Here is a 19,941-nt window from a genome sequence, read left to right on the forward strand (position 1 = left end):
GACTGTGAAAGAAAGAGGGACGACAGACTGCAGCATCCATCCATCGCGACCATACATTGTATACGTGAGCGGATGACCAAAGTGAAATTGACATCACCAGATCGCAAGTCTTGATTTTAAAATGAGAAAACCGTCAACATCGTGCGAAAGAAGTGAAACTAAATTGCAGCGTCGCGAATGTTTACTAGATTTCCATAATAGTATAACAACGGACTCCTCAAATTTCAAGTGGATACCTTTTTATAATGTATGATTTAATTCGAGAAAAGGCTGCAAGAACGACGAAGATAAAAGTAGTATGAATCAAACTGGGAAAAAGAGAAGAACTACCAGAACTCGGCTCTGTGTAAATTGCTGGCTTTGTCTCGATTATTGTGGAACAAAAGAGCACGTCTTTACTTTATAATCATTGTAGGTGTGTAAGGTACTACAACTGATTGTGGAGCACAAGCGAGAGAACGAGTTAGGGGGTCGACTGCCTCACGAGACGACTCCAGTAAAGTGTAAATCAGAAGCTAGCTGTAAGGTAGTCGTGAAATACCCAGACGACGTTAAACCAGACAGGTTCGTGCATCTATGTGCAGGTCACTGTAACCTTGAACGAGGTAATGTGAAGCTAAAGGTGTCGTTAAAACGGATCGCCAGGAGTTCGTTCGACTTTTAGTTATAGTTGCACAACTATACGTATCATAGACGCAGACTTTCTTGATTGCTAAACATTGCTTTACCTTCACCGATAAAGACACTGGTTCGACGATGATCTTCGAAGCTTATACGTATGCAGCAAAGATCATTTATCGTTCGTAAAAATCTGTTGGTCACTGACAATGTGAACGTTCGAAACAAAAGTTGTCAAAACGTCGAATATAGTAGAACGAGAAGAAGAAACACGAAACACTGCACCGTAAGGTCTTCGAAATTTTAGCATGACAACTAATGGATTGATGATGCAATGAATGAATTGATCTACACACGTTGCGAAAGGTGAACAGTATGTGGTATGCAGATGTGGATATACTTACGAGTATGTCACAAGTTCTGCACAGCGAAAATGCCACGAGATTTTCAACCAACGAGACGAGACGCTGTTGATGCAGAAGCTCGTCGAAGAAATCGAGACCGAGAAGGACTAAGAAACGATTGCGAGGAAGAGGCCGATGACGTTACCAATTCGATTCACTCGCGATTAGCTCATTCAACGTCTCTTCGTACGTACAAAGATGTCTGTGTTACACAAGAAACGGAGCTGAATGGCGATACCTTCAAAGCGTGAAATGTTAACGTCATGGGTGGCGAAAAATGTCTAGATATATATGACGAAAGTTGAAATCCTAAAGAAAGAAAATGTCATTGAATCTATCGACTACACCTCGCCCACTACTTACTGTGAGGCAATCACTAATATTGGATGTAAAAGAAACTCTTCGTACATGCCAAGCACAAAACGGAGTCAAGATGTTTTCGTATTACCCATTATCTGTGTATAAGTCTACGTCTACACAATAGAAGACAACCATAAGCATGCTACGACTTCTTTAGACACTGTCTAAATCCATATCGGAATACATCAAAACATAACCATAAGAGAATGTAAACCACGTCGTTTTAACTCAAAGAAGACAGAAATGGAGACACTGAAACTGAAACTAACTTTTCGTTTCAAATGTTCATTATACCTACTCAATAATTGGAAATATGTAGTTTCTAGGTGTACAATTTTACGCCCCGAAATCGCGTATGGTTTTGTACAACGCTTAGACGTAACGTCTTTGCACTGTCACCCGGTTTCTATGACAAATGGATGAAGCTTTTCCTTGATATTCTCTCACGACACATCGTAAGGGTTCCGTGATAAATTGAGTCTTGATAGTCGGTGCTGGATCAACTCTCTACCAGCTCATCCGTAAAATTACTTGGAAACCATGCAAAAAGCTGCCGCAGGCTCATATAAGTAACTCGTTCGGTTCCCGGGATAACAACGCGTCACGTACTTCAACGTTTCACCGTGGATACGTATACGTAATACTTACTTTGCACACGTGCGCTGTACAAGTGAATCTTTGGAAGTGTCGGGTGACTGTATTTCACAAATGAAAATTATATGTATAGGAATGAATAATATAGACGAGTTTGAACATCAATTTATTCATCATGAATGTAAAATTCCGAGTATTTGATATACCGACGTTCATCCGACAAATTCCCATCAAGTTCCCTTGCGATATTCCAAAGAAGGGGCTAAGTTAGTAGTATAACAAGGAGAGTTCTACACGCAGATTCCTGTTACCGACACTTACCGACATCCTCCCCAGACTCAAACCCTTTACGAAAAATCATCATTACTTTGCACGTTTGAGAATATCCGAAATTTAGTAAACCATCATAAACAAAACATACTTTTATTTTGAACAGCCAGCTTCTTGAAAAGTCATTCTAAAATTGCGCAATAATGATTTATTCCCTGATGTTTCGTTACGATAACATTACCAACTTCAGCCTAACTGATCCGCCCAGATTCCTCTTAGCTAAAAAAAAATAGCGCCGCTGGTGCTTTTTCGCGGGGGATAAAAATTCGGTGAAAAGAATCACCGATGCGAGCATCATTGCTCTTCAGCAAAGACTAGAAGAGGGCATCGATCCGAATTACTCTCGTTGAGCGGATCGCGGGATGCACGCATCGCTTAAATTCGATTCTCCGGTTCCGCCACGACCGACCCCATCAACTATAACCAAACTCAACCTCATCCCCTAAATCCCTCAGCATATAATCTTTCATGCTGTGTATTGAGTTCAATTTTTCGCTGCACAGTTCAGCGAGCAGCGTTGATTCGACTCCATTGATGCTCCGTTTGTTCCCCTTGCCCATTTTTTAAATTCTTCAAACTTTTACCACCAAATTTCCTGATCATCAAGTTCAAAACTCACATGCGGAAAATTGCTACGAAGAAACGACTTTAATGTTGACTATTATCTGCTGCATCTTTACCGAGATCGAAGCTGCACAACGTGCCATGTAAACGAAGATACCTTCTGGCCTTACTTGCTCATATATCACATAATAACAAACAAATAGACCGCAGGTTAATGCGTTAGGAGATGAGAACGAGACATCAGCGGGTACCGGTTATAACGTGATGATTCGGTCATAAAGTTTCGCATAAAAGGACACAACCCGTGGGCGATTTCTTAAACGATCTTCGAAAACTCCTTGATCTCTACCGCTCTCGATCAAGAACCCGTAGCTGTTCATGATCCGTTCACTCGCAGCGTCCAAGTACGTACCTTTCGCATTCGTCTTGATTATCCGATACTACATAAGTTTAGTAAATATGGTACATACTTGTACTTATTTTACACATACGCGTGCTACCACGGGTGAGAGAGAGATGAAATAGCAGAGAACAACAAAGACAGAGTCAAGTTCTCAAGTTTATAAAAACGCTAATCAATTCTTTATATTTTTCTCTTTCTTGTTTGTGTCAATTATTTCAGGAGAGTATTATAATATGTGACGGGTTAATCGACTTTCGGTGTTAAAGTTCTGCACCGAAAACGAGTCCCGTAAACGGCATGTAATCTGACATGTAACGAACATCTGAGACAAGAAAACAATTCAGAAATATCATTCTAACCATTCGTCCTAACAATAAAAACAAAAAGCAAAACTACGTATAAATTATCTGAGATTTTTTCCACAACACAAAGAATCACTACATTAAAAGAAGTCGATTTTTATATTCTTAATTAACTTTAGCGCGAGAGGATTATTCGAAAAATTATATAACTTTTACATTTATTTAGTATTCTTTAGCAATATAAACAGTGTGAATCGGTTTGTAATTAAACGCCTGAGAATGTATACAACAAATAAAATCGCGTGTACGTTTCCCTATAAAACGAATTGCGTAAGTGTATCGTAAGAGTTGAACGCTACGGCGGCACGCATTAATTGAATTTAATTAAGTATGCATGAGTATGACGCAAAAATAAATTGGCACGATGAGAACTCGAACAACAATGCGTAACGGTTCCGAATGTCTGTGAACCTGCTTGCTTTACAATCTATTGCAACCGATAGACTGCTACGAGTATATATATCATAAAAATATTAGCTTGGGTCGTTGTCGAGAAGAAAAGCTTTGTACATATTGAAGAATAATCAGTTTAGCTTGGATTATGTTTTAGGCTTGTAAATAGAACACGAAGATCACAAGTGTGCAAGGCAAAACGATGTTACAGAGAAAATAAAAATTTTCTACTTTTTCGAATCATCGAATATTACATTATAATAGAAACCATCAAAAGTTTAGTTGAAAAAATTTGCATAGATCTTGAGATCCAGAGCTGTAAAAATTGGCCGAAGTCGACTCCATTGAAATACGTACTTTTGGAGCAACCTTGTCGAAGAATCTAGCAACGGGTCCAGCTCTCCTAGAGATTTTCCGGGCCGATTTATCCTTGCCCCAAAAGATCGTTGACCAAGGGGATGGCGGCTCTGGGGCCGAAGGTGGCGGCAGAACGTAAAGCACGGAGCTTTTCTGCTTCAGCAGAATCATCGCGAGGAACAAGAAGTAAAAAAAGAAGAAGAACACGCGGATTTTCACCTAACAGCTGTTCATCATCGTCAACACTTGCTGCTGCATGTTTCACCGCGTTCGTAAAAACACTTGACGTTTCGAGAATAACAAACCTAGTTATAATGATAACAATAAGAATGATTGTGATCATTGCATGACGATAACGATCTTTGCTCGAGTAGTTGCTTCATGTCCGTCACATTATTTTTAATTTTTATCTTGCAAAGAGACAGTAAATCGGCTGCGAGAAATTCCGTGTTTTACATAAAAACGCCAGAGGCATCATTTTTACGAGAATTTAAATTTTGAATTCCTGAAATTTTGACAATGCAAATTTAGTCACAGCGTAACTATCTTTGATCAACAACCTTGATTTTGATACACTCGCGAGTCGAAATCATTCAAGAAAACACAAATTTCACAACATATTTTTGAATTAACTTATTCTGATTAACTGATAGTCCGATCTACATAAAAAAAATCTTCTCAGGAAACAATAGAAACATGAAATTTTCCGTTGATCAAGAGAAATAATATGCCCTTGTAATGCTTGAATAAAATAATTCCTGTCCGCATAATTTTCTTTATTCAAAGCTCAGAACAGAACGCACTGAAATATGATGTTGATAATTATTATAAAAATCATTTTTGAAAAATCTTCATAACGAAAATTGTGAAGTATTCCTTGTTGAAATTGATTATTATTAACGTTCGAAAAATAGTGAGATTCAAATTTTCGTGAACACATTTTTCTCATTCATAAATTGTTTCTCGTTCAAGAAGTATTGTGGCATATTACTTTTGAAAAATAGGTCAATGCATCAGCTGTTATACTTGCAAATGAACGTTTATAATGCAATGCGTTTGAAAATTCAAGTGTAAAGCCCGTCGGATACGACTAACAAAACGCACTGATTTCACAGTCACTAATATCACAAAAACTGCGGCACATGAATAGGTAAGAATAAATAATCCAATCTCAATTCAGTTACACAAGGGATTGAATTAGAAAAACCAATTCCAGAAAGAGAGTATAACGAACATTAGCATTATTCTACTCGGCTCTCTATCGATCAATATACGACACATCGAGGAAAAAAAGAAGTTTCAAGAACCCATAACAAAAAAGCGCGAAAACGGACTCGATTCAAAATCGCCAAATTCCGAGGAGAATTAAAGAAAGATTCAAGAACCCGAAAGAAAAAGGCTCCAAAACAGACTCGATTCAAATTCTCCAAATTCCGAGGAGAAAAAGAAACAGATTCAAGAACCCGAAATACAAAGGCACGAAATCGGACTCGATTCAAATTCCCTAAATTCCGAGGATAAAAGGAAAAAGATTCAAGAACCCGAAGGAAAAAGGCGCGAAAACAGACTCGATTCAAATTCTACAAATCCCGTTTCGCAGCTGTTTCCGCACTCGCGACGCGTCTTCCTTGACTGATTCGAGCTTTCGAGGAGTGACACCCTCAACATCCACCCACCAACGACCGTGGCGACCGACTGGAAGCTGCTTCTGGTGCCGCGTTGCTCTTCTTCGGTTTTTCTCGACGGCGCAGCGCAGGCGGCTCTGTTCGGTCAGACCGTGCAAATATATTTCTGCACTCTGCCGCTTCGGTCAACCCGCGCCGCTACATTTCGCACGATTCCGGGTGCCTGTGGCTTTATCAAAAAAATATATCGACGTTCGCGATGGCACCAGAATCAGGTTAAAACTAGAATGGTAATATTTGTTTTTTTTTTTTTTTTTTTGTTTTTTTTTCATACCTATTCCGGTGACGGGGGATAAAAAAAAACGCCCCAATCTTGTAAATTCCATCTCTCGGATACGTCGTATCGTTGAGGGTCCTATAGGGTATCAGTTTCTTCGCTTTTTAACAAAGAATCACGTGGGCCAAAATAATTTTTGGTCAAGCTCCAATAGGATGATCAAAAATTTGTTACTAGTCGAGTTGAAAACATAAGCTGTTCTCTTGCGGTGGGAAATTTAAATTCGCGTGGGGTGTTTTTTCGCCCCCCTTTACCGCTCCAGGGTTAAATTGAAATTCGTAACTTTGATGTAACGATGTATTTTGTGGAAAAACCGTTGAATTTTCCGAACTACCTGAAATTCAGACGAAGTATCGTAAGCGATTGATAAACATCTCGGCCGCGAAACTGGCAAAAAATGTATTTTGAAAAATATTGAATTTCCAGTGGATATTCTTCTTCCTAAATACGTATGACTTATGAATGGCGCAGATCTTGACCGAGTCTTTTTCTCTTGTTTACATTCAATGAAAATATGCTACGACGCTCGACGTTGACTTAACAATACCCAGCTGATAAATGAATAAAATGGACAAATAGCGTACTAAAATCGGTCATCAGCCACAGTGTGACGAGGCGACACGCGCCTGGACTTGGAACCTATACTTACATGTATGCGCATAGAGAAGTTTTAAATGCATGCGAACAGCTGATAGCAATACAGAGAGAGAGGGGGGAGGGAGAGAGAGAGTGAGAAAGAGAGAGTATAGTAGAGAGAGCTAGAGAATGAGAGATAGACGGAGGAAACGGAGTAAACTCTTGAGATATATCGCCATAAAAGGCAAACATTCGAACTCGTATCTGACAATGCGTAAAGAGATTGATATATCGCGGGTGTTTCGTGTAGATAGAGAACCCTTGAGATATATTTTAACTCGTACGATGATTACAGTGATTGTCGAATGCAAAAGTAAAATCTTCCTGCAAGTAATTGATTTTGTAGTCAAAGGCTTGCACCGAGCACGCTTTGTTTGATTTCGAACAGTGGTAAATGAGAAAAAATTTCATCGCGGTGATTAATGCCAAAGTTGGTACAAAAGGGAGAAAAAAAAAAAACAGATGCGGCCCGCGGCTGCACCGAGCCACGGTTATCTCAACACTGGCGAACACCGGACCGCGTATCTCTCTGTCTACTATTGGCACAAAATGCAAAACTCACCGAACTCTGAGGCGAGCTGGTAACGCTGGGAGAACGCTGCACGGTGACCAAAGCCATCCTATTTTGCCTCCAGAGTCACTGTCGATGCACGCTCTAACTAAACACTCGCGGGCCTAGAGCCGTATCTTCAAATCTTCACATAAACGTGCATATTTCTAAACGTCAGTCAGCATCACGCTCGCGGTCGCCATGTTCAATACACCTCTTTGCAGAATAATATCACAACTGCGCATGCGTCGGTTGTCGTTTGCGCGCGCAACTCGAATTCACTGCTGATCCGACTGACTTTACGACGCCGCAGATTTGCCAACCACGCGGTAGCTGCTCGATGATTTATTGCAATTTATTGCGTATCTCATGGAAATCAGCTTTTTTGATCATCCTAAAATACCAGTAACCGATACATAATTTACTGATGAATGTGTTTTCGATATTTTACAGACGGTATAGAAAACGTTACGAAAGTAAATTTTTCCATAAAATTTGAAAATTTCTGAATTCGCAGGCTTTATGATCAATGTTTTTGACTACTAAATTTCCGAGAACAATTTCATTCTATAAAAATCTTATCAGTCTACACATATTTACGCATTTACATAATTTTCCGGATTTTTGAAGTTAGTGCGTCGATTTGCATGAGAGATGAAATACGTCAATTTCCCACGCGATGTTTTAAGAATATAGAGTTGGCGCCACTGATAAATCTGCGGCAGTTGAACTTGTAAAAACGTTCAAGTCGTTCAAGTAACATTGTGGATGCTGGGATGCGCCCTTGTCAACTAGACCTACGTCCAGTTTATATTTTGATCATTTTACAAGTAATTAAGTGCCTAGAAGTACGGAGATAAGCTGATGAAAATTGTCATCGTGAGATAAAGAATAATTTTTAACTTCGACGGCAGTAAATTGTTACCGGACTTTGCAAAAATGTCGTTAATTTTCACACCAACTAACCAGATCAGGTTAACGAACGTCGCAGTAGTGCGTATGAAAAAAGCAGGAAAGAGGTTCGAGATCGCCTGTTACAGGAACAAGGTTGTATCCTGGAGAACAAATCTGTGAGTTTTACAATTTGTCGACTGTAGCCATATTACGCAATTTTGTTGCACACCGATTGAGTGTTATTGCAAGTTCGCACGACATAACCTAGCTGTAGTATTTCATTTGTTGACTCGGATGAGCCTCGATTCTGACTTCATTAATTGTGGTACTCGTCAATATATATATATATATATATTTATACTTTTGAGAGGCAAAATTGTACATTTATCAACCTGTTTACAATTCTACATGCATACATTATCACTGGTCACATCAGAATACCGGTTTATGCTTGCTGTGCATTGATTAAATTATTCTATTTTGGTACGCTTCTTAATCTTTTTATGGTCACCTCCAGTTCTTCGTTGCTACTACGAAAAGAGAAAAAATTAGAGCTTAAGGCGTGAACGTTGTCACACCTCAATAGTGGGCTTTTCTCTTGGAATATTTTTCTGTGTTGTTTCCATTCATTGCAAAAAAAACTACACCACGGATAAGCTCACTGCATATGAAATAGTCCCTAGAGTCATTTGGGCTAATATAGCATGTGCTGACATGCACTCTAATCGTGAAATTGGCCAAGGAATATTTTCAAGAGAACCTGTGAAATTTTTCCATAAGGTTCCTTGCGATTACCTTTCAGTTGTGGCATGGAAGGTGTGGCTTAAAACCCAATCGCAAAGAGCCTCATGAAAAAAATCTGTGGGTTCACTTGCAAATATCCTTTGAATAACTTCATTGTTTCAGCACAAGGCGGCATTGCTATGAGCCGAACTGATTCTTGAGATCTTTGCATATGCGTTGGTGCATTTACAGAAAGAAGTTGTGTCACACATTAAGCCCTCAAGGTTCTAGGCAATGGAGCAAGAGACACGTGTGGTGTTCGAACGGCAAATAGTCCGCGTGTGAATTCCACGAATACTTTGCATCAGGCTCTAGTTTTTTCTCTCCGTGTACCTTCAGCTTGATTTTGCACTGTATTAAATTGTACAATTCAAATTGAAAACCAATTATATCTTTGATAATATTAATTATATTAAATTGAGAACATTTATCACAGAGAGAAGGACATAGATGAAGTATTGCAGACACATACCGTGTTTACAAACGTTTCCAAAGGTCAGGTGTCAAAGAGGGAAGATCTCTTGAAAGCGTTTGGTAAGGATGACCAGACAGAAATATGCAAGGAAATCCTTACTAAGGGAGAGCTACAGGTTTCTGACAAGGAAAGACAATCGGCTCTGGATTCAATGTTCAAGGATATAGCAACAACAGTATCCGACAAATGTGTCAACCCAGAAACTAAGCGCCCGTATCCAATATCGATGATTGAAAAAGCTATGAAAGATGTTCATTTTTCTGTAAAACCTAATCGCAACGCCAAACAGCAGGCTTTGGATGTCATTCCGCAATTGAAGGCTGTCATGCCCTTGGAAAGAGCACAAATGCGTTTGAGAGTTCTGATATCAGGTAAAGAAGCTCGCAAACTGAGAGAGAAGATTTCCAAACAAGCAACTAAGATTGAAAATGAAAGTTGGGAGGGAGGCAGTTTGAACTTAGTTTGCCTAATCGACCCAGGTCAATACAGAGAAATAGATGAAATGGTAAGATCAGAAACAAAAGGAACAGGTATACTGGAACTGATTAACTTAAAGGAAATCACTGAGGGAGATGAAATCCTGGAATGAATGGTTGCGAGGTGTAATCTGGAACGTTCCTACAACTATTAACAAACATGTAACGCACTGATCCACTAAAAATGCATCGTAAACAAATAGCTACCGTGATCTTTTGCATTTGAATAAAGAAATAAGATGAGATGAGTCAACATTTACTACTCTGGTTGGAAGGCAGCTACTGATAATTTGTCAAACGGTCCTGTAAATACAAATCACAGCATGATATTCTCACACAGCGATGCAGAATTTGTTTACAAAATAGTTGAAAACATCGTGCGACTTATGACAGAGAAAAGTATTTCGTTTTGTTAAGATATTTGAAATATATATTCGCAAATTTCTGCTCGTTGGTCAATGCTACCATATATTGTTTGTAATACATATTTGTAACTGTTTAACGATTAATAGTGTGAACTACTTACTCCCAGTAACTCGATTATTTATGTAGTATCACCTTGTACTGAATAAAATTACTTTTTTCCAATCTATTGTGCTTGTAAATCGAATAAAATAACCAAACAGACAGTGTCACGAATTCAAAATCAATAACTCAACGAGATTATAATCGGTACATACTATTTACAAGTTTATTTTTCAATACGTTATCTAATTATTACAGCAACGACTGTGCTGATATATTATCAACATTAATAACAATGATTTATAAAACATCTGTAAATCCTACATATCGTAGTGAAATCATATTTAGCATCAGATACATTAACTGTTACTTGATGGTTACTGTTGAGCTGCGTTTAAAAATTTGAAATAATCTTGGCACGAATGAAATGCATCAAACAATTTATACAATTCTGAATACTCTTAGAACTATCTTCGTGCGCGTATATTAATTCTAGTTCAACATTACTGTGTCATGTTAACGACGACTAATCGGAGATTGATATTTTTCATAGTTCAACAGTCTGGCTACTGAACCTGTTCCCATACCCGACACTTAAATCATCAGTACAATCTCAGAATTTTCATGATATTTTCCTAGTCATAGTGTACGATATTAACGTAAATGCTTCTGTGCATAAATACTGTGGTCAAATAATAATGGCAAATGACGAAAGGGTCGTAGGAGAAAATTCTAATTCAAGATTTCATTAAATTAAAATCACGTGTGTGGGAACATGTTGAAAAAGTCACAAATACACTATTGCTTCTCTTCGCTGACTTCGGCGCGTGGTATATAAATGTTTTCAGTGCGTTCATCACACTTTGCCGCTATACGTGATATGGTCAAGAGAAAATCTGACAATCTGTTAAGGTAAACCTGAGCTTCGCCATCTAAAGCACCGTCCCTAACCAACGGTGCCACGCTCCTCTCTGCCCGCTTGCAGATTGTTCTTGCTACATGTAACGAAGCGCATGCTTTGCCACCACCCTGAAATGAAAATGAAAATTTAAAGCAACCTTCCATGCTTCAATAACCAAGAGACAGGTTTGTGTTCCTTACCGGTATTATATAATCTTCTGCTGGGGGCAATTGAGTCGCATACTCGACAATCCATTCCTCAAGATCTTTGGTATGCTTAGCGTCAAATGGCTTTGTTCTACCAGGACTTGACCGTGATATTGCATGATTCAGATCAAACAAAATCATTTGTACTCTCTTTAATTTGTCTACATAAGGATGCTGAACGTTACTGTCGCATGCAAACTCTCTTGCAAGTCTTAAACAGACAAAAAACGACAATTCAACAATCTGTTCAGTTATCAGAAACTATATGACTAGTTTCATTAGATTTAAAAATATCGTCATCTTATTTTCTGCGAACTACCTTGTCCGAATGTCTTTTTATCGTATACACTGAAAATTGGACTTGATAACATTACAATTACTATAAAAGGTTTTAACTACTTGCAAACAAGTGCAAAAGAATTCTTCAATTCTTGGACAGATTAGTATGCTTGAAAATAAAGTGATCTCATATTCAAATCCAAATGTGAATGCAAAGGGAAGATTTATTGATAAAGATTAACATTCATCAACATACGAACCCAATGTATGAGGAAAGTTCATCAGTCGCCCCAAGTGCATTGAATATTTGGTCATCCTTTGGCTTTGTGTCATTTGTATCAATGAAACCATGACCAGTGTTACCATCTCTTGAGAATAGCACTTCCTGGGATACACTCGACATAACTCTGGTGTTCTGGCTGCGACTTCTGCTGCTATATAATCACAAACTCGCGATAACATGGTAACGAAATCAAAGTAACACATCTTGATGTTCGGACAAGCGTTGTGTAAAAGCACAAGACCAATATGCATATACGGTAAGTACAAGCACAACGCTAACCCATTGTCATCGATGTACCACAATCAAGCTATTTTGCCATATTCAAACACCAAACAATTTTAAACATTGCTAATGTTTGCTTCTACGTTAAGAAACACTACTGCCGACCTAACCTAACACGTTTCAGTCGATAGGAGAAAAGTCAATTTGACAGAAAAAAGTGACTGATTTTGAATTAAATAGTTCGGCAATTTTCGTGCGGATACTTCAATATCTCAGTATTATAAGACGAGACCAGAACCTGTCTCGACCTTTCAGTCATGAGTTCAAAATTAGTGTTGCAATTAATTTGAGGTTATGACTTCTGATTAAGCTCACCAATTTCTAGAAGATGCCTGGACAGTTGCCTTGTATATAATGTTTGATCTTCGCAATGCGATTCTTATAGCATCCATTTCGTAAATTTTTTTCAAGTTCCTTGTACCGGTATATTGACTGCTCAACACGTCGATAAATGCCGGCGGCGTATTTTCATACTCTCAGTAACACCTGATCGCAATTTTGACTTTTCCAAAGTCTTTTTAAAGATGGCTGCTTCATAACTAGACAGCAGGGATTCTCAACTGTGTTTTTGAACTCCCATAAAAAAACACTTAGATTACGTAATCAAATATCTTGTCGCAACTTGGTATTGCGCACTAATTGCGCGCTCCAGTTTGTTCTAAAAGGGTAAAACATAATTTGGTATTTTAAGGTGCGTAATGACAGGGGAATGAACCATTTCGAAATAAGAATAATTCTTTCTGACAGATATTCATTTGTTTCGGAATTAGAAAGTAATTAATTAAATTGTTAAACGTCCTTCGATTTTGAATATATGAAATGCAAAGTTCGAAAGTTTCACTAGTTCAGATGTCTCTTTACTAAAAAGCTTCAAAAGCTTCAACATTCTTCTAAACTCACATGAATTATTTTTTCAAATTTTCGCACTGAACCATTCAAAACGCAATAGAGAGAGAGTTTTCAGATTGTTTATAACAACGAAAACAAATTTTATACGTGCCGACTTGAGGCTAACGTAATGATATCAGTAAAGTCTCTCATGGATTGAATTCTACAGTGATCGAAAAATCTATCCGTCAATTTACCCGTAATTTGCCATAAATACGATAAAGCACTTACAAAATCGTCATACAGCAAAACGGTTTAGTGAATCTGATGTTGAGGGATTCCAAGAAAAAACTAATTAATGCGACGTAAATTCAATGTAAAAACGGACTTGTTTCCATTGCTTTTCAATCCGGATTTTCAAGAATGTGATTGACCCATTCATCTTGACAATAAACGATTGATTGCATGCGGATATATCTCATTGTACATCAAGTTCATTCATTTTGGAACAACATTGTTATCAGTTGTAAGTCTATACAGAAATTGTGAAGTTTTATTCAAATGTAAGTGTCTCAGTTTTTGTGAAAACTGTAAAACAAGGCAATACAGACCAAGTCCAATTTATACAAATAATATGTAAATTACATCAATAAATAAATAAATGATGATCTCATGAGAAAAGAACTAGAGCATCTGAGATACTAAATTGATACTACTGACCTACCGGTAGAAAAGTTATTTTGAGTCAACCCTGAAGGTCGAGTTAGCTATGTTCAGAATTTGAACTAACAGTGTCTATTTCTATTTGCTAGAGGTATAATCAACGTTCATTTGAAATAAAATTTTCAAACTTTAATAAGTAATCAATATTGTTATTACAATGAATGCAGAATATACAAGAAAACAAATGGTCAGAGAATTGGAGGAGAAGTTTATCCTGCATTGGAATTATCGTGGATTTACAAAACTGCCAGAAGTTGTAAAAAATTATGGAACACATATCCAAGAGATCTATTTAAAATGGAATCGGCTCTGCAGTCTGCCCTGTTGGATTGGTGAACTGTCAAACATCACCAACTTGTATCTCCATGGCAACCAGATAGAAACGTTACCAGATGAAATCGGAGAAATGACTCAACTTAACACCTTGGACTTGGGGCACAACAAACTGAAATCTTTACCTCGTCAAATAGGAAGGCTTGAAAACTTGCAAACTTTAATACTGAATAAAAACTTGCTGAGAATTCTCCCATACGGTGAGTCTTTATACAACTAAACATTCCTTTTTTTTTTAATCACCACACCAAATGAATGAACAATTACTATGTACAATACACTATTCCAATGTCCACTAGAAATAAGCCAACTGAAAAATCTTGAGACATTGTCTGTGTGTGGGAACCAGTTGATAGCATTACCAGAATGGCTAGGTTCTCTTCCTTGTTTAGAAGAATTAATTGCGGATCGCAATGGCCTTACTGAGTTACCAAACAGACTGACGTTCGCTGCACGCCTTTCTACAATATCTGTTTGTTCCAACAGGTAGCGTATAATTATCTTTATACAAAGTCATCATAGGTAGAAAAGACCATATATGATTTTCATAATTTCCTAGTATGTTGATTCGGAGCCGACTTCTTTCTTGTTTCTGTTTCATAAATTATCAACTACAGTGTATGGAAAATCATTATCTAATTGCTTATAAGCATTTCTTGCCATCTACATTAATGCTCAATCTGTTTTGGAATAATCATTACATCCACTTCATTAAGTTATACAAGACCGAGGTGTCTACAGAAGTGTTTCACCTTGCGCAGGTTGCAGTACTTACCGCTGAATGGATTTCTGTCTGCCCCATACATACAGTTCGATTGTAACCCAATTATAAATTACCTTTCTGTGCCAGTGAGTTATCAGTTGAGCCGTCGCATTCAGTACTTTCGAGATGCCAGAGATATTCCAGCTTATAGGTAGATCCTGAAGACGTTACCATTACAGATACCATTGACAGATGGTGAATGCGACTATTTTTCAAACTTTGATTGCATTATACAGATGTTCTATTGGGCCTGTACGTGACGAAGACAATTGCGGTAAAGAATTTAAACTAAACATACATCTCAAGGTAGAGATGCCTGATGAGGCTGTCCAGAAGACCAGCATCATAAAACTACCTCGACAACTCGTAACTGTTCATGATATAACAGAAAACTACGTTCCGTCACTGTGGGAACTAGCACTACGACAAATTTACTGCACAAGGTGTTTATGCCATGATAATCTTGTGACAAAGTACATCGTCTAGTAGCAAGTTTACTTTGAATCTTTAAAAAGTTCACAGATTAGAAGCAAAGTATACGATATTTTAAGGCAAAGATGGATAAATAATTGAATTGACCACTACTCATTTCACGTCTCTAGGTTTAAACACACCTTGGAAGTTAATCATTCCACACAAGATGTAATAGTGAATCGAATCAAACAGAATCTTCAAAGCAAAAGCAAAAGTTCCGAAGTTATAGGATACATGCAAAATTTATTGAATAATGGGCCAGCAAGTATCTGCCTGAGCAACAATTGTCAGCAGCCAATTTTTACCGAAGCTTGGATCATTGTTAATTCTAATACATGGACCAATTTTCTACAATTGTCAGTTTTCTGCAGTAAAAAGTATGTAAAAATTATATCTCGCAATTGTAAATGTAATAACTGTACATGAATTTTTTTTCTGATCTTCTAGATGTCTCAGGGAGTTTACTGAATTAACTGATGTGCTCGCCACGAATCGGCCATGGTGTATTGTATGAAATAAATATAAATATTTTTACAAAATGATAGGCTGTTTGAATTGACTGTGTTGATTAATTAACAGATAACTGTGAAAATAGCAGAGATCATGAATCTCATTTCAAGCAATTTATTATATACAAGAGTTTTGGAGATGCAAATGGATTAAGGTTACAATTTAGGCCTAAAAACTATTGCGAAAATACTGGTAGCATTTTGGTTTACATGGGTAGAGTGTACCAATTCTTTGACTGCTGATTAAACTAAGGAAGCCAATTAAAATTGACGATTCCTCAGATTGATAAATCACAGTTAACGTAAGTTAGCGTAGTTTTAGCCTACATCATACTAATTAAATGTATCACGACTGAGGCAATTGTACTATTACGCATTAACTAGTAATATTAACCATCTCAAATGGAGACTTGAAAAATTTCCTCCAGAAAAATAGGTACTACCTAGTTATAGCTGCGTAGAATTAAATGCCAGCCAAAGCAGTGAAATTGAAATTCATGCCTGACAGACTGGTTGGAATATATACATTAATCTTATCTCAGTCAGTTTCGAAGGCAAGTCTTATTTCAATGAAGTTATAATTATTGATCCAGCAAAGCTAAGCAATCAATAAATCGAGAGCTCGATCCCTGTCGATGTTACACTTTAACAACGCAGAAGACACTTGTTCTTCTGGGAATCCTAAGTCTCTTAATGTCTGCAAATTTTGATAGTAAAGCTTTGCTTTCTCTGGATCGTAATCCGTTAATACTAATACCTTCTCAGCATCATCGCCGAGCATTCCCAACTCTTCCAAAGATTGAACAGCCAAAAGGTACTCGACTACTTTCTTATTGTCCCGACCACCTAAGTCACGAATTGCTCGCGCTGCTCTTGACAAAGGAAATCCCATATCACTGAGGTGTATAGCTAGTTTCTGATCATCCTCGGTGAGGTCTGATAATGGATTGGATAATGTAGAATGAGTTGACGGGGAGGAATTAGTAAACTTTGGGGAAGTCACATCTGCCTCACAGCTGGGGCTCTCAAGCTCTGGCCAAGGCTTCCAATTCTAAAGGAGGTACAAAAATCAATTTTGAATACTAATCAAAATGGTCAATTCATTCAAGTTACAATATCTATTGAAAAAAGAAAGTTTATGACGGTTGTCATTCCAGCTTACTCTTAACGTTTGCATTTAGATAGTACATATTTGACTGCCTATTAACATATTGAAAAAAGAATTAAAAATATGAACAGATTGAACTCAATTACCTCCATGATTGGCCGTGCCAATTCCCTCTGAAGTTCTTGCACTATAGTAGGAACACTAGGTTGATTTGAGGCATGTTTGTTGTTTTCAGTATTTTCATCAGCTTCGATGTTCGTATGTTCTTGTTTTCTTTCATTTTGATCAATAGTCAGTTCAGTGAGTATATTCTCCAGCTTGGTAGGGGGAACCCATTGAGATGTTGGCTGCAAAACCTAAAGCAGTAGTAAAATAATATTGATAAGTAATCAAGTGACCTCCAGAGCCAATTAGTGCAGCACACAAGATATTTTTCTTTGCAAACAAAATCCGACAGACATTGTGATTTATGACGAGTCGGAAAAATATTTATTTGTGTTATGCAAAGTGAATATCAATTTTCTAATAAATAATTTAACTTTGGGATTATGGATATCCATGTTGAATTATCAAATACATCATCAAGCTGTATGAGAAAATGTTGAATTACGTTTTACTATTATAAGCAATTGAACAATCATAGAAGAAACTAAAGACTAAAAGGTTCTTTTACACTGACCTGGGCGAGTTCCTCCATGTCATTTATTGTCTTTAATTCCATGTTGTCAAACGGACTGCTAGTATCGTTGTCAAAGTCTGCAAGATCCAGTCCGTTTGACATGTTTATATATTGCAGATCATTGGCTGATGGAGATAGAGGTTGCGGAGTGAGTATTGTTGTTTCGGGAGCAGGGGCTACCTTAACCGATGATTGCGTTACCGTTTCAGGGAGAGGTGGAGAAGGTGCTTCCTCATTTTTCTTTTTTTCATCGAGACGGGTGCGACGTGCAAGAGCCATGGTGTGTCTGGCCTTACGCCACTCTGTCATCTTGAATTATTGAATGTTTAATTAAGCCAGAGATCATCATACTACTAACTTGATGCTAAATTTTTAAACAATTGACATAATCGGTTTCTATATCGCCAAAGTTTTATATTAATTTCTTTTTGCTTTTGAGTATTATTACACTGGTGCTTACCTTTTCGATGACCACTCGTTCTAAACTGAAGTCATATACATAATTCGACACGTCTGGTAATTTATTATTGTAAGCCACTGGCAAGGCAATTTTTCGAGGCGGCTTATAGGCCTCTGCAATTTTCACATGAACACCATCCATGTAGGATGCGACAGAATCACATTGTGCTGAAACTGTTGGTCTCGCCATGGTTATCGACTGTTTGTAATCTTACGGTAAGATTATCACAAGCTCATCTTTCTCGTTATCCACTCTCTTAACACTTATGACGCGTAAAATCTACTCAATGATATCACATTTATCAGTATTTATTTTTTGTAAATCTAATCAATCTTTGGGATCCGAAAACGTATAACCTCACTGAAGAAACATTTATTATGCAAGGTCGATTTTCATAATTGCATTACTTTCGAGAACATATGATTGTCCAGCAATGAACGCGGGCTGAAACTAATTTACGCATATTTGTACACTCGAATCAAAACTGTTTATAAGTCGGCTTCAATAAGCTTGCTCCCCCGAAACTTTCAGTTCTCTTTAAATTTGACAGTTCATCAGCTGATCGTAACCATTGTCCGAAAATTAACCGATGTTGAGTCACATGCAGTCACATGAACGGTGTTATTTCTAGGTATGGAAAGAGCGCCAAGGTGACAGAGGGATTGCTGATTAGAAAAAGAAGGAGAGCATGGTTATTATCAAACTTATCAAGGAGCGTTATGACATTGTGGCCAGAAATGGTCCAGGAAGCTCTGTCCTTCGTTTGTTCATGTTCCGGTTCTTCTTACAATTAATTAAACCAGCGTAAAGTAGTGTTAAGAAGTGGCGCCACTGTTTCAACCATAGGACTCGTACATACTGAGATACCTACTATACCATGATATCCTTTGTGTACATACCTAGGGCATACAGCCGTGGAGGGAAGCATCGCACTGAAAAAGTGTCTCTGAGCCAGTGAGAGAGAAGAACATAGTAACACTACATGCTCTTTCTCTTTACGGCAGGACCGTACGTATCGTAATTGAGTGCCCCTAGCATTACGCTGATATAATCACAAACAGATAATAATATCAATGTTTAGCATATTTTGAAATGGAATAATCTAATGTATGATGTGGAACGGGTATTTTCGCCGAAAAGTCTGATGGACACATAAAATAGTGAAACGCAGTGTACCTATGATTCTATAATAAGCCAAAAATTTTTTATAAATTACTTGCACGAAGAAATGCAACCTTTTAACGGTATGATTCAGTAACAGAATGAAACTTCAACAGCAACGCTATAAGGTCGGATACGCTCTAAAGCCTGAGTACAACAAAGCCTTAGAGCCAGGCGCCGGGGACTTGTAGTACGAGCTTGAGTCGGCTAATCTGAGTCCGCAAAACAGAGAAAGGATGTAGTGTTACTACTTCTGTCTCTATGCAGTTTTCCACTTACACGAAAAGGTATACCAGCTTTCTCCATGTATGTATGATCTATGATGC

At 37.8% G+C, this 19,941-nt stretch overlaps 5 protein-coding genes across 13 annotated transcripts in view; 2 read left to right on the forward strand and 3 right to left on the reverse strand.

The window, feature by feature from the left end:
• The window catches only part of LOC124182926 (protein phosphatase Slingshot homolog 2), a 168,097-nt gene extending 160,343 nt beyond the window's left edge, over positions 1–7,754 (reverse strand). For 2 of the 4 annotated variants that reach the window (XM_046570746.1, XM_046570745.1), the window contains exon 1: positions 7,546–7,754. In XM_046570746.1, the coding sequence (XP_046426702.1) occupies positions 7,546–7,602 (57 nt within the window). In that variant the 5' untranslated portion in view covers positions 7,603–7,754. Of the gene's footprint in view, positions 1–4,385; positions 4,887–7,545 lie in introns of those variants that run through there. The other 2 variants (XM_046570743.1, XM_046570744.1) reach the window with 2 other exon arrangements.
• Positions 7,755–8,264: 510 nt separating this feature from the next.
• On the forward strand, positions 8,265–10,749 carry LOC124182935 (ribosome maturation protein SBDS). The gene is made up of 2 exons (XM_046570763.1): positions 8,265–8,603; positions 9,647–10,749. The coding sequence occupies exons 1-2, from the start codon at positions 8,473–8,475 to the stop codon at positions 10,272–10,274; spliced, it is 759 nt and encodes a 252-aa protein (XP_046426719.1). The 5' UTR covers positions 8,265–8,472; the 3' UTR covers positions 10,275–10,749.
• Positions 10,389–13,134, reverse strand: LOC124182936 (corrinoid adenosyltransferase-like). Of its 2 annotated transcripts, none has more exons than XM_046570765.1 (4): positions 12,893–13,134; positions 12,273–12,443; positions 11,728–11,944; positions 10,389–11,655 (listed from the first exon to the last, which is right to left on the reverse strand). In XM_046570765.1, exons 1-4 carry the CDS (start codon positions 12,967–12,969, stop codon positions 11,425–11,427), a joined length of 696 nt encoding a protein of 231 aa, XP_046426721.1. In that variant the 5' UTR covers positions 12,970–13,134; the 3' UTR covers positions 10,389–11,424. The 2 variants fall into 2 exon arrangements, with proteins under 2 accessions (XP_046426721.1, XP_046426720.1); XM_046570764.1 differs by having other exon boundaries at positions 12,273–12,446.
• LOC124182929 (disease resistance protein Pik-1-like) lies at positions 12,488–16,625 on the forward strand. Of its 4 annotated transcripts, none has more exons than XM_046570754.1 (7): positions 12,488–12,551; positions 14,296–14,661; positions 14,761–14,947; positions 15,223–15,375; positions 15,461–15,667; positions 15,827–16,075; positions 16,146–16,625. In XM_046570754.1, exons 1-7 carry the CDS (start codon positions 12,503–12,505, stop codon positions 16,210–16,212), a joined length of 1,278 nt encoding a protein of 425 aa, XP_046426710.1. In that variant the 5' UTR covers positions 12,488–12,502; the 3' UTR covers positions 16,213–16,625. The 4 variants fall into 4 exon arrangements, with proteins under 4 accessions (XP_046426710.1, XP_046426711.1, XP_046426713.1 ...); XM_046570755.1 differs by lacking the exon at positions 12,488–12,551 and adding an exon at positions 13,166–13,268; XM_046570757.1 differs by lacking the exon at positions 12,488–12,551 and adding an exon at positions 13,214–13,243.
• LOC124182931 lies at positions 16,307–19,425 on the reverse strand. 2 transcript variants are annotated; one of them, XM_046570759.1, is made up of 5 exons: positions 19,354–19,425; positions 18,455–18,627; positions 17,995–18,303; positions 17,462–17,671; positions 16,307–17,258 (listed from the first exon to the last, which is right to left on the reverse strand). In XM_046570759.1, the coding sequence occupies exons 2-5, from the start codon at positions 18,593–18,595 to the stop codon at positions 16,806–16,808; spliced, it is 1,113 nt and encodes a 370-aa protein (XP_046426715.1). In that variant the 5' UTR covers positions 18,596–18,627; positions 19,354–19,425; the 3' UTR covers positions 16,307–16,805. The 2 variants fall into 2 exon arrangements, with proteins under 2 accessions (XP_046426715.1, XP_046426714.1); XM_046570758.1 differs by lacking the exon at positions 19,354–19,425 and having other exon boundaries at positions 18,455–19,305.
• Positions 19,426–19,941: the final 516 nt, after the last annotated feature.

This window comes from Neodiprion fabricii, chromosome 5, assembly GCF_021155785.1.
Source record: "Neodiprion fabricii isolate iyNeoFabr1 chromosome 5, iyNeoFabr1.1, whole genome shotgun sequence".
Taxonomy (NCBI): domain Eukaryota; kingdom Metazoa; phylum Arthropoda; class Insecta; order Hymenoptera; family Diprionidae; genus Neodiprion; species Neodiprion fabricii.

Coding starts and splice junctions, on each gene's coding strand:
- LOC124182935 (XM_046570763.1), top strand. CDS start 8,473: ATGTCGTTAATTTTCACACCAACTAACCAGATCAGGTTAACGAACGTC. Junction 8,604..9,646: donor GTATCCTGGAGAACAAATCT/GTGAGTTTTACA, acceptor CATTTATCACAG/AGAGAAGGACATAGATGAAG.
- LOC124182929 (XM_046570754.1), top strand. CDS start 12,503: ATGTTCGGACAAGCGTTGTGTAAAAGCACAAGACCAATATGCATATAC. Junction 15,668..15,826: donor CGACAAATTTACTGCACAAG/GTGTTTATGCCA, acceptor TCACGTCTCTAG/GTTTAAACACACCTTGGAAG. Junction 16,076..16,145: donor TCAGTTTTCTGCAGTAAAAA/GTATGTAAAAAT, acceptor CTGATCTTCTAG/ATGTCTCAGGGAGTTTACTG.
- LOC124182936 (XM_046570764.1), bottom strand. CDS start 12,969: ATGGATGCTATAAGAATCGCATTGCGAAGATCAAACATTATATACAAG. Junction 12,447..12,892: donor CAGGCATCTTCTAGAAATTG/GTGAGCTTAATC, acceptor GTGATTATATAG/CAGCAGAAGTCGCAGCCAGA. Junction 11,945..12,272: donor GAACTTTCCTCATACATTGG/GTTCGTATGTTG, acceptor TGTCTGTTTAAG/ACTTGCAAGAGAGTTTGCAT.
- LOC124182931 (XM_046570758.1), bottom strand. CDS start 18,643: ATGGCGAGACCAACAGTTTCAGCACAATGTGATTCTGTCGCATCCTAC. Junction 17,672..17,994: donor ACATGGAGGAACTCGCCCAG/GTCAGTGTAAAA, acceptor CTACTGCTTTAG/GTTTTGCAGCCAACATCTCA. Junction 17,259..17,461: donor TGGCACGGCCAATCATGGAG/GTAATTGAGTTC, acceptor TACCTCCTTTAG/AATTGGAAGCCTTGGCCAGA.